Source organism: Meles meles, unplaced genomic scaffold, assembly GCF_922984935.1.
Source record: "Meles meles unplaced genomic scaffold, mMelMel3.1 paternal haplotype, whole genome shotgun sequence".
Lineage (NCBI taxonomy): Eukaryota > Metazoa > Chordata > Mammalia > Carnivora > Mustelidae > Meles > Meles meles.
In genome coordinates, this window is record NW_025721603.1 from 1,572,271 (window position 1) to 1,587,209 (window position 14,939).

A 14,939-nucleotide genomic window follows, 5' to 3' on the forward strand; every position below is an offset into this window, starting at 1 on the left:
ATAAGTATATAATTATTAAACTATATATAGTTATATGTGTATAGAGGACTGTAACACCAAGTGCTCAGTGATTCATACATATTCAGGGAAGAAAGTGGTGGGGGTTGTTTTTATGGATTCAGCAACAAAATCCAGGGACTTCCACCTGGTTGGAAAGAAAGGCCAAAAAACCTTGATTTTTCAATATTACTGAACTTAGTAACTAACTCTGATCATACTCAATTAAGGAATAATCATATAGAAAATGTCTGGTTTTTTTTTTTCCATTTTATTTATTTATTTATTTTTTTTTTCTCATTTTATTTATTTTTTCAGCGTAACAGTATTCATTCTTTTTGCACAACACCCAGTGCTCCATGCAAAACGTGCCCTCCCCATTACCCACCACCTGTTCCCCCAACCTCCCACCCCTGACCCTTCAAACCCTCAGGTTGCCCCAACCTCCCACCCCTGACCCTTCAAAACCCTCAGGTTGTTTTTCAGAGTCCATAGTCTCTTATGGTTCGCCTCGCCTCCCCAATGTCCATAGCCCGCTCCCCCTCTCCCAATCCCACCTCCCCCCAGCAACCCCCAGTTTGTTTTGTGAGATTAAGAATCATTTATGGTTTCTCTCCCTCCCAATCCCATCTTGTTTCATTTATTCTTCTCCTATCCCCCTACCCCCCCCATGTTGCTTCTCCATGTCCTCATATCAGGGAGATCATATGATAGTTGTCTTTCTCCAATTGACTTATTTCACTAAGCATGATACGCTCTAGTTCCATCCACATCGTCGCAAATGGCAAGATTTCATTTCTTTTGATGGCTGCATAGTATTCCATTGTGTATATGTACCACCTCTTCTTTATCCATTCATCTGTTGATGGACATCTAGGTTCTTTCCATAGTTTGGCTATTGTAGACATTGCTGCTATAAACATTCGGGTACACGTGCCCCTTCGGATCACTATGTTTTTATCTTTAGGGTAAATACCCAGTAGTGCAATTGCTGGGTCATAGGGTAGTTCTATTTTCAACATTTTGAGGCACCTCCATGCTGTTTTCCAGAGTGGTTGCACCAGCTGGCATTCCCACCAACAGTGGAGGAGGGTTCCCCTTTCTCCACATCCTCGCCAGCATCTGTCATTTCCTGACTTGTGAATTTTAGCCATTCTGACTGGTGTGAGGTGATATCTCATTGTGGTTTTGATTTGTATTTCCCTGATGCCGAGTGACGTGGAGCACTTTTTCATGTGTCTGTTGGCCATCTGGATGTCTTCTTTGCAGAAATGTCTGTTCATGTCCTCTGCCCATTTCTTGATTGGATTGTTTGTTCTTTGGGTGTTGAGTTCACTAAGTTCCTTATAGATTTTGGATACTAGCCCTTTTTCTGATATGTCGTTTGCAAATATCTTCTCCCATTCTGTCAGTTGTCTTTTGGTTTGTTTAACTGTTTCCTTTGCTGTGCAAAAGCTTTTGATCTTGATGAAATCCCAATAGTTCATTTTTGCCCTTGCTTCCCTTGCCTTTGCCGTTGTTCCTAGGAAGATGTTGCTACGGCTGAGGTCGAAGAGGTTGCTGCCTGCATTCTCCTCAAGGATTTTGATGGATTCCTTTCTCACATTGAGGTCCTTCATCCGAAAATGTCTGTTTTTAATGGAACCAATGACTTTAATCAACTGTGGGGGAGTTCTCAAAGTACCTCCACCTGTAGAGAGGTTTTGGTTTAAGAGAGTGATGTATTATGTTAGACACAACCATAACAGGTCTGAGGTTTGATCACAGAGCTAGCATCTTACTTTAAGTCTTTTTAAAATGTGTTATATATATATATATTTATATATATATATATATATATATTTCAATTTTTTTACATTTTTTTAAGTAAGCTCTGCATCCAATGTGAGGCTGAACTCATGACCCCAAGATCAAGAGTCACATGCTCCACAGACTGAGCCAGCCAGTCACCCCTAAGTGTTAAAGAATTATCATTCTTTAGGATTTAGGAACATCTGTAACTAAAAAATATATATACAGTAGAAGAGGGAAATTATGTCTTAAAAACTTGATAATTTAACTTATGGTTTTAGATTTATAAATCATTGATAAGACTTTTCTAGTAACATTTCAGTTTATGCCACAATGAGTTAATTTGGGTTCACACTTTCAGGTAATTTCTGAAATGTCTTTGTTGTTTATTCTTCATTCAATTTTAATAATCTTGTCCTCATTGGTCATTTATTCAGGAGTTAATTCTGCCACTTCCCCCTGACACACATTATGGAGGATTTCTTTCAAAGGTGGATCTTCAAAAGGAAATATGGTGTCAGCTTTACAGAGTTGCATATGTAATGATGGTTATACTGGTGAAAGACTGGAAATAGTACTATTGAATGGGCATTATTATGTCTTCTTGGAGATAAGTAGCTGCCCTAAGCAGTGATTATTCAGCAGTGAGAATTGTGAGTCTGGTGTTTGGAGGACCATTCCCAGGTTACATTATTGAGGAATTTTTTTTCTTTTTCTTTTCTCCCCCCTCCCACTGCCCTGCCCACCCCTTGGATGTTAAAATGGGAAGTCAGACATCTATAAGAAAATATGTGATTCTTAGAGATTGCCCAGGAATTAGAGAACACTTTATATTTTTGGAAATAATGAACTTCATTTCTTACTTTAGGACTTTGTTGAAAACTTTGACCATAAATCCAAAATTTTTTAAATGTGGTTATGGTTTTGCAGCCTATTTTAATATGATTTGTCCCATACAACTGTAAATTCAGCAAATGATTAAAAGGACATTGTACATTTAGGGTGAGTTGAACATAACTGTGGAAAGTATGAAAAACAAAGTCTTGCTTCTTGAACCAGGCCCATATCTGCCATTTGCCCTCTCCATGCCTTAGTTTCTCCAATTGAAAAATAATGATAATTATAGTAACTGTCCACATAGAGGTGCTGTGAAAAGTAAATATATCAAAACACCAGAGCATATGGAGAGATTACTGGCCCAGGGTAAGCATTGCATGAGTACTGGCTAATTTGTTATTAGCAATCAATATGCCTCAGTTATACTTGTTAAAAGCTGATAAAATTATTTTTTCTTCCCATTTTATTTATTTTTTTCCCATTTTATTTATTTTTTCAGCGTAACAGTATTCATTGTATTTGCACAACACCCAGTGCTCCATGCAAAACGTGCCCTCCCCATTGCCCACCACCCATTCCCCCAACCTCCCACCCCTGACCCTTCAAAACCCTCGGGTTGTTTTCCAGAGTTCATAGTCTCTTATGGTTCGCCTCCCCTTCCAAAATTTTTTTTTAATAAAAATATAATGTATTTTTATCCCCAGAGGAACAGGTCTGTGAATCGCCAGGTTTACACACTTCACAGCACTCACGATAGCACATACCTCAATGTCCATAGCCGCATCCCCCTCTCCCAATCCCACCTCCCCCCAGCAAACCCCAGTTTGTTTTGTGAGATTAAGAGTCATTTATGGTTTGTCTCCCTCCCAATCCCATCTTGTTTCATTTAATCTTCTCCTATCCCCCTAACCCCCCATGTTGCTTCTCCATGTCCTCATATCAGGGAGATCATATGATAGTTGTCTTTCTCCGATTGACTTATTTCACTAAGCATGATACTCTCTAGTTCCATCCACGTCGTCGCAAATGGCAAGATTTCATTTCTTTTGATGGCTGCATAGTATTTCATTGTGTATATATACCACATCTTCTTAATCCATTCATTTGTTGATGGACATCTAGGTTCTTTCCATAGTTTGGCTATTGTAGACATTGCTGCTATAAACATTCTGGTATACGTGCCCCTTCGGATCACTATGTTTGTATCTTTAGGGTAAATACCCAGTAGTGCAATTGCTGGGTCATAGGGTAGTTCTATTTTCAACATTTTGAGGAACCTCCATGCTGTTTTCCAGAGTGGTTGCACCAGCTTGCATTCCCACCAACAGTGGAGGAGGGTTCCCCTTTCTCCACATCCTCGCCAGCATCTGTCATTTCCTGACTTGTGAATTTTAGCCATTCTGACTGGTGTGAGGTGATATCTCATTGTGGTTTTGATTTGTATTTCCCTGATGCTGAGTGACGTAGAGCACTTTTTCATGTGTCTGTTGGCCATCTGGATGTCTTCTTTGCAGAAATGTCTGTTCATGTCCTCTGCCCATTTCTTGATTGGATTGTTTGTTCTTTGGGTGTTGAGTTTGCTAAGTTCCTTATAGATTTTGGATACTAGCCCTTTTTCTGATATGTCGTTTGCAAATATCTTCTCCCATTCTGTCAGTTGTCTTTTGGTTTTGTTAACTGTTTCCTTTGCTGTGCAAAAGCTTTTGATCTTGATGAAATCCCAATAGTTCATTTTTGCCCTTGCTTCCCTTGCCTTTGCCGTTGTTCCTAGGAAGATGTTGCTACGGCTGAGGTCGAAGAGGTTGCTGCCTGCGTTCTCCTCAAGGATTTTGATGGATTCCTTTCTCACATTGAGGTCCTTCATCCATTTGGAGTCTATTTTCGTGTGTGGTGTAAGGAAGTGGTCCAATTTCATTTTTCTGCATGTGGCTGTCCAATTTTCCCAGCACCATTTATTGAAGAGGCTGTCTTTTTCCATTGGACATTCTTTCCTGCTTTGTCGAAGATGAGTTGACCATAGAGTTGAGGGTCTATTTCTGGGGTCTCTATTCTGTTCCACTGATCTATGTGTCTGTTTTTGTGCCAGTACCATGCTGTCTTGATGATGACAGCTTTGTAATAGAGCTTGAAGTCCGCAATTGTGATGCCACCAACTTTGGCTTTGTTCTTCAATATTCCTTTGGCTATTCGAGGTCTTTTCTGGTTCCATATAAATTTTAGGATTATTTGTTCCATTTCTTTGAAAAAAATGGATGGTCTTTTGATAGGGATTGCATTAAATGTGTAGATTGCTTTAGGTAGCATGGACATTTTCACAATATTTATTCTTCCAATCCAGGAGCATGGAACATTTTTCCATTTCTTTGTTTCTTCCTGAATTTCTTTCATGAGTACTTTATAATTTTCTGTGTATACATTCTTAGCCTCCTTGGTTAGGTTTATTCCTAGGTATCTTATAGTTTTGGGTACAATTGTAAAAGGGATGGACTCCTTAATTTCTCTTTCTTCTGTCTTGTTGTTGGTGTACAGAAATGCAACTGATTTCTGTGCATTGGTTTTATATCCTGACACTTTACTGAATTCCTGTACAAGTTCTAGCAGTTTTGGAGTGGAGGCTTTTGGGTTTTCCACATATAGTATCATATCATCTGCGAAGAGTGATAGTTTGACTTCTTCTTTACCAATTTGGATGCCTTTAATTTCTTTTTGTTGTCTGATTGCTGAGGCTAGGACTTCTAGTACTATGTTGAATAGCAGTGGTGATAATGGACATCCCTGCCGTGTTCCTGACCTTAGCGGAAAAGCTGTCAGTTTTTCTCCATTGAGAATGATATTTGCGGTGGGTTTTTCATAGATGGCTTTGATAATATGGAGGTATGTGCCCTCTATCCCTACACTTTGAAGAGTTTTGATCAGGAAGGGATGCTGTACTTTGTCAAATGCTTTTTCAGCATTTATTGAGAGTATCATATGGTTCTTGTTCTTTCTTTTATTAATGTGTTCTATCACATTGATTGATTTGCGGATGTTGAACCAACCCTGCAGCCCTGGAATAAATCCCACTTGATTGTGGTGAATAATCTTAATGTACTGTTGAATCCTATTGGCTAGTATTTTGGCGAGAATTTTGCGTCTGTGTTCATCAAGGATATTGGTCTGTAGTTCTCTTTTTTGGTGGGATCCTTGTCTGGTTTTGGGATCAAGGTGATGCTGGCCTCATAAAATGAGTTTGGAAGTTTTCCTTCCGTTTCTATTTTTTGGAACAGTTTCAAGAGAATAGGAATTAGTTCTTCTTGAAATGTTTGGTAGAATTCCCCTGGGAAGCCGTCTGGCCCTGGGCTTTTGTTTGTTTGGAGATTTTTGATGACTGTTTCAATCTCCTTACTGGTTATGGGCCTGTTCAGGTTTTCTATTTCTTCTTGGTTCAGTTGTGGTAGTTTATATGTCTCTAGGAATGCATCCATTTCTTCCAGATTGTCCAATTTGTTGGCGTAGAGTTGCTCATAGTATGTTCTTATAATTGTCTGTATTTCTTTGGTGTTAGTTGTGATCTCTCCTCTTTCATTCATGATTTTATTGATTTGGGTCCTTTCTCTTTTCTTTTTGATGAGTCTGGCCAGGGGTTTATCAATATTATTGATTCTTTCAAAGAACCAGCTCCTAGTTTCATTGATTTTTCTATTGTTTTTTTGGTTACTATTTCATTGATTTCTGCTCTGATCTTTATGATTTCTCTTCTCCTGCTGGGTTTAGCGTTTCTTTCTTGTTCTTTCTCCAGCTCCTTTACGTGTAGGGTTAGGTTGTGTACTTGAGACCTTTCTTGTTTCTTGAGAAAGGCTTGTAGCGCTATGTATTTTCCTCTCGGGACTGCGTTTGCTGTGTCCCACAGATTTTGAACTGTTGTGTTTTCATTATCATTTGTTTCCATGAATTTTTTCAATTCTTCTTTAATTTCCTGGTTAACCCATTCATTCTTTAGAAGGATGCTGTTTAGTCTCCATGTATTTGGGTTCTTTCCAGCTTTCCTCTTGTGATTGAGTTCTAGCTTCAGAGCATTGTGGTCTGAAAATATGCAGGGAATGATCCTAATCTTTTGATACCGGTTGAGACCTGATATATGACCCAGGATGTGATCTATTCTGGAGAAGGTTCCAAGTGCACTAGAGAAGAATGTGTATTCTGTTGCTTTGGGATGAAATGTTCTGAATATATCTGTGATGTCCATCTGGTCCAGTGTGTCATTTAAGGCCTTTATTTCCTTGTTGATCTTTTGCTTGGATGATCTGTCCATTTCAGTGAGGGGAGTGTTCAAGTCCCCTACTATTATTGTATTATTATTGATGTGTTTCTTTGATTTTGTTATTAATTGGTTGATATAGTTGGCTGCTCCCACGTTAGGGCCATAGATATTTAAAATTGTTAGATCTTCTTGTTGGACAGACCCTTTGAGTAGGATATAGTGTCCTTCCTCATCTCTTATTATAGTCTTTGGCTTAAAATCTAATTGATCTGATATAAGGATTGCCACCCCAGCTTTCTTCTGATGCCCATTAGCATGGTAAATTATTTTCCAACCCCTCACTTTAAATCTGGAGGTGTCTTCGTGTATAAAATGGGTTTCTTGCAGGCAACATACTGATGGTTTTTTTTTTTTTTTATCCATTCTGATACCCTGTGTCTTTTGATTGGAGCCTTTAGCCCATTAACATTCAGGGTAACTATTGTGAGAAATGAATTTAGTGCCATTATTAGCCTGTAAGGTGACTGTTCCTGTATATTGTCTCTGTACCTTTCTGATATACTACTTTTAGGCTCTATCTTTGCTTAGAGGACCCCTTTCAATATTTCCTGTAGAGCTGGTTTGGTGTTTGCAAATTCTTTCAGTTTTTGTTTGTCCTGGAAGCTTTTTATCTCTCCTTCTATTTTCAATGATATGACCCTGTGGGACCTGGGGCCACGCTGACCCCGCGTGGGCTTCACCCTGGTTTAGCCTCTGGAGCAATGTGCGTCAGTGGAACAGGCTTTTAAAAGTCCTGATTTTGTGCTCCGTTCCTCTGCCACTTGCCGGGAGCCGGCCCCTCCCCCCGCGGTCTATCTTCCTGTCGTTTTAGATTCACTTCTCCGCCAGTCCTACCTTTCAGAAAGTGGTTGATTTTCTGTTTCTAGAGTTGCTGTTCTTCTTCTCTTCGCTCTCCCTTTGGCTTTGTAGGTGTTTGCAATATTTAGATAAGCTATCGAGCTGATCTCCTGCTACCTGATGTAGTCTCAGGCTGCTTCTTCTCCGCCATCTTGACTCCTCCTCCTGATAAAATTATTTGTTGGTGTGACTGTTGTATCTAATTACCACTAACTTTCGATGACACAAACTTATTATCTTTCTATTCTGGAGGTCACAAGTCAAAAAATGATCATAATAGAACAAGATTAATGAGGACTGTACTGATTTCTGAAGGCCTTGGAGGAGAAAACATTTTTTTTTCTATTTTTCAGATTCTAGAAACCACTTAATTAATTCCTTGTATCATGGTCCTCTTCATCTTCAATGCCAGTGTTTGAATCATGTGGCCTTCTGTTCCTAATACCACATCTCCTCCTCCTCCTTTCTTCCCCTCTCTTATAAGGACTCTTGTATTTACATTGAGCACAACAGGACATTCCAGAATAATTCTTCTCTCTCTCTCTCTCTCTCTCTCTTACATACACATGCACACTCACTCTCTCTCTCTTTTTTTTTTAAGTAAGCTCCACTCCCATGTGGAGCACAACACAGGACTTGAATTGACAACACTGAGATCAAGACCTGAGCTGATATCAAGAGTTGGATGCTTAACCTACTGAGTCAACCAAGCACTTCCAGAATAATCTCCTAGTCACATCTTCAAAATCTGTTTTGCCAAATAAGGTAATATTTCATAGTCTTGAAATTAGGATATATGGATCCTTGAGTGGGGTGAGTACATTATTCTGCATAATATAATTGGCTTTATTTATCACCAATTAAAATATATCATAGCTTTATTGTTTAATAAAATACAAAATTTATAGAAACATATTTGAAGACACATTTTTTCTGATAATATGAGACAGATGTAAACTACTGATAAGAAAAACATTCAAAATGATTTTTCTGTCCATTTGTCTGTATTATCTAGGGTGAATTCAAACTATGTTATTAACATCCACAATATAGTGACTACATATGTTTATATATAAACATACATATATATACATATATATGTTTAGTGAACCAAATATGTTTAACAATATTTAAACATTCAAGTAATATTTACCATGCTCCAGGCATTCTTTTATGTTCTGAAAGCACATAGTTAACAGAACAGGCAAACTGCCTTACTCACATTGAGACTGTCAGTGACAGGAAACAAACACAAAATGAAATGAATATATATGTTAAGTGGTGTGAAGGAATATAAAAACAATAGTCACCAAGACTGTTAAGAATAGGACCCTCTGAGAAGGCGGGCTTAAAACAAAACCCTAGGGGTGCCTGGGTGGCTCAGTGGGTTAAGCCTCCGCTTTCGGCTCAGGTCATGATTCCAGGGTCCTGGGATCGAGCCCCACATCAGGCTCTCTGCTCAGTGGGGAGCCTGCTTCCCCCTCTCTCTCTGCCTGCTACTCTGCCTCCTTGTGATCTCTCTCTCTGTCAAATAAAACAAAACCCTAAATGAATGAAATGAGGCGTCAGTCACAGATGTGGGCAGGAGACCCAGGCGTGGGTCTCAGCAGAGACAAAAGCTCTGGACTGGAGGCACACCCAAAGTGGGGACAAAGGATTAGCAGGGAGGACATACGGAATTTACAGCACCAGGACAAATTCCCTGGAGGAAGCAAAAAAATGATTTCAGAGGATTAAAGTGTTACAGTATGGTGGGCCTTGAAATGAAATAAGAAGTTTCATAGTAGATTTGTGAGCAGGAGTTGACCTGCTCTGATGTAGAAATTTTAAAGACTATTTATTTGAGAAAGAGAGAAAAAGAGAGCACACAACCAGGGAAGCAGCAGGAGGAAAGGGAGAAGGAGGTTCTTCTCCTTCTTCTCCATTTGGAAGCCCAAAGAAGGGCTCCATCTCAGGACTTGAGATCATGACCTGAGCCCAAAGCAGACACTTAACCAACTGAGACACCCAGGTGCCCCCACGGATGTAAAATTTTAAAGATCACTTTGTTCTGCTGAAGTTAGACTAAAAATAGAAAAGAAAGAGAGATCAGGGGGATAGCAGGAAAGCTACCAGAATAACCTAGATGAAATATGGCTGGGAACATTTCATTTACAAAGTGCCAACAAATGTCCTAACCCTTTGTGATGTCATGATGCATAATTAATGTGTTTTTTTTTCATATTCCTGGCATAGAAGTCCTAAAACCCTCATAATTCCCTAAAAAGAAATAGCTATGTGGATGTCTTTTGTTATTCATAAAAAGACCCTTCTACCACATCTTGAGTTTATGCTAATGAGGTGACTTTTTTTTTAATTTGTTTATTTACAGCATAACAGTGTTCATTGTTTTGGCATCACACCCAGTGCTCCATGCAGTACGAGCCCTCCCTATTACCCACTACCTGGTTCCTCAACCTCCCACCCCCCCCGCCACTTCAAAACCCTCTGGTTGTTTTTCAGAGTCCATAGTCTCTCATGGTTCATCTCCCATTCCAGTTTCCCTCAACTCCCTCTCCTCTCCATCTCCCCATGTCCTCCATGTTATTTGTTATGCTCCACAAATAAGTGAGACCATATGATACTTGACTCTCTCTGCTTGACTTATTTCGCTCAGCATAATCTCTTCCAGTCCCGTCCATGTTGCTACAAAAGTTGGGTATTCATCCTTTCTGATGGAGGCATAATACTCCATTGTGTATATGTACCACATCTTCCTTATCCATTCATCTGTTGAAGGGCATCTTGGTTCTTTCCACAGTTTGGCGACCGTAGCCATTGCTGCAATAAACATTGGGGTACAGATGGCCCTTCTTTTCACTACATCTGTATCTTTGGGGTAAATACCCAGCAGTGCAATTGCAGGGTCATAGGGAAGTTCTATTCTTAATTTCTTCAGGAATCTCCACACTGTTCTCCAAAGTGGCTGCACTAACTTGCATTCCCACCAAGAGTGGAAGAGGGTTCCCCTTTCTCCACATCCTCTCCAACACACGTTGTTTCCTGTCTTGCTCATTTTGGCCATTCTAACTGGTGTAAGGTGGTATCTCAATGTGGTTTTAATTTGAATCTCACTGATTGCTAGTGATGATGAACATTTTTTCATGACTCTGATAGCCATTTGTATGTCTTTGGTGAAGAAGTGTCTGTACATATCTTCTGCCCATTTTTTGATATGATTATCTGTTTTGTGTGTGTTGAGTTTGAGAAGTTCTTTATAGATCCTGGATATCAACCTTTTGTCTGTACTGTCATTTGCAAATATCTTCTCCCATTCCGTGGGTTGCCTTTTTGTTTTGTTGACTTTTTCTTTGCTGTGCAGAAGCTTTTGATCTTGATGAAGTCCCAAAAGTTCATTTTTGCTTTTGTTTCCTTGGCCTTTGTAGACATGTCTTGAAAGATATTACTTTCGAAGTAGGTTACTGCCTATGTTCTCCTCTAGGATTCTGAAGAATTCCTGTCTCACGTTGAGGTCTTTTATCCTTTTCGAGTTTATCTTTGTGTACGGTGTAAGAGAATGGTCGAGTTTCATTCTTCTACATATCGCTGTCCAGTTTTCCCAGCACCATTTATTGAAGAGACTGTCTTTTTTCCATTGTATATTTTTTCCTATTTTGTCGAAGATTATTTGAGCATAGAGTTGAGGGTCCATATCTGGGCTCTCCACTCTGTTCCACTGGTCAATGTGTCTGTTTTTATGCCAGTACCATACTGCTTTGGTGATCACAGCTCTGTAGGAAAGCTTGAAATTGGGTAACGTGATTCCACCAGTTTTGTTTTTGTTTTTGAACATTTCCTTAGCAATTCGGGGTGTCTTCTGATTCCCTACAACTTTTAAGATTATTGGCTCCAGCTCTTTGAAAAATACTGGTGGAATTTTCATCCGAATGGCATTAAAAGTATAGATTGCTCTAGGTAGTGTAGACATTTTAATAATGTTTATTCTTCCATCTTTTTGTGCCTTCTTTGATTTCTTTCATGATTGTTCTGTAGTTCCTCAAGTACAGGTCCTTTACCTCTTTGGTTAGGTTTATTCCCAGGTATCTTATGGTACTTGGTGCTATAGTAAATGGAATTGATTTTCTAATTTCCCATTCTTTCTTTTAATTGTTAGTGTATAAGAAAGCCAGTGATTTCTGTCCATTGACTTTGTATCCTGCCACCTTACTGAATTGCTTTGAGTTCTAGTATTTTGGGGTGGAGTCTTTGGGGTTTTCCATATAAAGAATCATGTCATCTGCGAAGAGGGAGAGTTTGACTTCTTCCTTGCCAATTTGGATACCTTTTATTTCTCTTTGTTGTCTGATTGCCGTTGCTAGGCTTCTAATAATATGTTGAACAAGAGTTGTGAGAGTGGGCATCCTTGTGTTCCTGATCTCAGTGGGAAGGCTGCAAGCTTTTTCCCATTGAGGAAGTTATTTGCTGTGGTTCTTTCATAGATAGATTTTATGAAGTTCGGTAATGTTCCCTGTATCCCTATACTTTGAAGCATTTTAATCAGGAACGACTGCTGTATTTTGTCAAATGCTTTTTCTGCATCAATTGAGAGGACCATGAGGTTCTTCTCTCTAATCTTATTGATTTATTCTATCACAATGATTGATTTGCGAATGTTGAACCAACCTTGTAACCCAAGGATGAATCCCACCTGGTCATGGTTGATTATCTTTTTAATGTGCTGCGGGATCCTGTTTGCTAGAATGCCCTTCTACCACATCTTGAGGTGATGCTAATGAGGTGACTTATGGAAATCTCCTAAGAATCAGAGATGTTTGCTGGGAAAATAACCATAATTAAAGGTTTGCAATTTTTTAAATCTCCTTCTTTCAGATTTCCAAGGAGAGGACCTAGAGGTGTCATTAATCACTAAGGGCCAATGATTTGATCAATCATGCCCAAATAATCAAGCATCCCTAAAAATAAAAAAGAATGAGGTTCAGAGAGCTTCTGAACATATGCAGTGACTAAGAGGACGGTACATCCAGAGAGGACAAAGAGTTCTTGGTCTTTCTTTTTGGGAAAAGATATATAAGTTATATAAATATAACTTATGTTATAGTATACATAAGATACACTAACTGATGTATCTCCACTACCTGGTTTTTCCTTAGTTAAATGCTAGTCAATCCAGTAATTAAAAGATTTTCCATTCTAGAAAATTAATTGAACCCAGGGGTGGGATCATTCTATTTAGAGCCAGTGGTTCAGAAGCCCAAGTGATAAGCTCTATTTGACAATTGGTATCCGATTTGGGGAACAGTTTTGGGGACTAAGCCTTTAAGCAGTAAGATATTAAGCTATCTCTATGTAGATGTTATGAGTATTACATTAAATTGTAGGACACCCAGCTGGTTGTCTGAAGAGTTGGACATTGCTTATTATGGAAAATAAACCCTCAAAATTTTGGTGAACAATAGTGTCAGAGCTGAAATAATGATAATAATGAAGACACGTAGAATTTTTTTTCTTTACATTCTGTACTTCCTAAGTTACTCAATTTGCTTGCCTTTGCCATCCAAATAATCAGTGAGTCAATGAGGCTTACCCAACCAGTATTGACTTAAAGCTACTATAGACTGGACAACATTCTGGATGCCAGAAATATAGAGAGTGACTAGGAAATATATAGTTAAACCCTAATCCAGGTATAGCAAATACCAACATTTTTATGCAGTTAGTGTAATCTATGTCTTGCAGCATGAACATAAACACAATATAAATTTTTCTCCAACACGGAGGAAGAGATCAGCAGTTTCTATCTTAACATCTCTCTCTTGATCTGTTCATTTTTCTCTAGCATTTTGACTTAGAAAATTTCAGCCCATCCAGCACTCTCTGAGGTGTCATCTCCATTGTAAGTTTCATCCATACTGAAAGTGTCCTCTCTCCTTTTCCTTCCTGGTCTTTGTGGCTTCCTGCTTTGCTGGAGCTTCCATCAGCAATGTCAATGAAGAATATAACTTTATCCTCTGACTTTATCCTCCTGGGGCTTCTGGTGAACAATAAAGCTATAGTGATCATCTTTCCTGTTATTTTTGCTATTTTTGTGGTGGCTGTAACTGCAAATTTGGTCATGATAGTCTTGATTCAGGTGGACTCCCGTCTCCATACTCCTATGTATTTCCTGCTCAGTCAGCTGTCTATCATGGACACCCTTTTCATTTGTACCACTGTCCCAAAACTTCTGGTCGACATGGTTTCTAAAGAGAAGACCATTTCCTTTGTAGGTTGTGGCATCCAGATCTTCCTCTACCTGACCATGATTGGCTCAGAGTTCTTCCTCTTGGGCCTCATGGCTTATGACCGCTATGTGGCTGTCTGTAACCCTCTTAGGTATCCAGTCCTGATGAATCGCAGGGTGTGTCTCCTGCTGGCTGCTGGTGCCTGGTTTGGTGGGTCACTGGATGGCTTTCTGCTCACCCCAATAACCATGAATGTCCCCTACTGTGGCTCCCGCAGTATCAACCATTTTTTCTGTGAGATCCCTGCAGTTCTCAGACTAGCCTGTGCTGACACATCCTTGTATGAAACTCTAATGTACATCTGCTGTGTACTCATGTTGCTTATCCCCATCTCTATCATTTCAACCTCCTACTCTCTCATCTTGTTAACTGTCCACCGAATGCACTCTGCTGAAGGCCGGAAGAAAGCCTTTACCACTTGTTCGTCCCATTTGACTGTAGTCAGCATTTTCTATGGAGCTGCCTTCTACACTTATGTTCTGCCCCAGTCTTTTCACACTCCTGAGCAGGACAAGGTAGTGTCAGCCTTTTATACCATTGTCACACCCATGCTCAATCCTCTTATCTACAGCCTCAGAAACAAGGATGTAATGGGGGCATTTAAAAAGATACTATCACAAATATCATCTGCTCAAAAAGTATCTACAAGTGATGCTTAAGAATTCAATAAACTGACAATAGGTCTTCCTAAGAACATTTTCTATTGTCCTGTTTCAAATATGACTATTTGGTCAGCTGTCAAAGATTACTTACAATTGCCGATCAAGAGGATTTTCCGTGGCTGGTTTCTTGCTACTAGGGGAGGGAAACAAAGATTTTTCATTAGTTGTGCAGACACATTTTGGCTAGATACCAACAAAGAGATATTATTACATCAGTTAAAGAATTCATTTGAT

At 39.3% G+C, this 14,939-nt stretch overlaps 1 protein-coding gene across 1 annotated transcript; it reads left to right on the forward strand.

Annotated features, from left to right (window-relative positions):
• The first annotated feature begins 13,742 nt into the window (after window positions 1-13,742).
• On the forward strand, window positions 13,743-14,702 carry LOC123936558 (olfactory receptor 2T11). Its single transcript, XM_045997013.1, has one exon. It carries the CDS (start codon window positions 13,743-13,745, stop codon window positions 14,700-14,702), a length of 960 nt encoding a protein of 319 aa, XP_045852969.1.
• The last annotated feature ends 237 nt before the right edge of the window (window positions 14,703-14,939 follow it).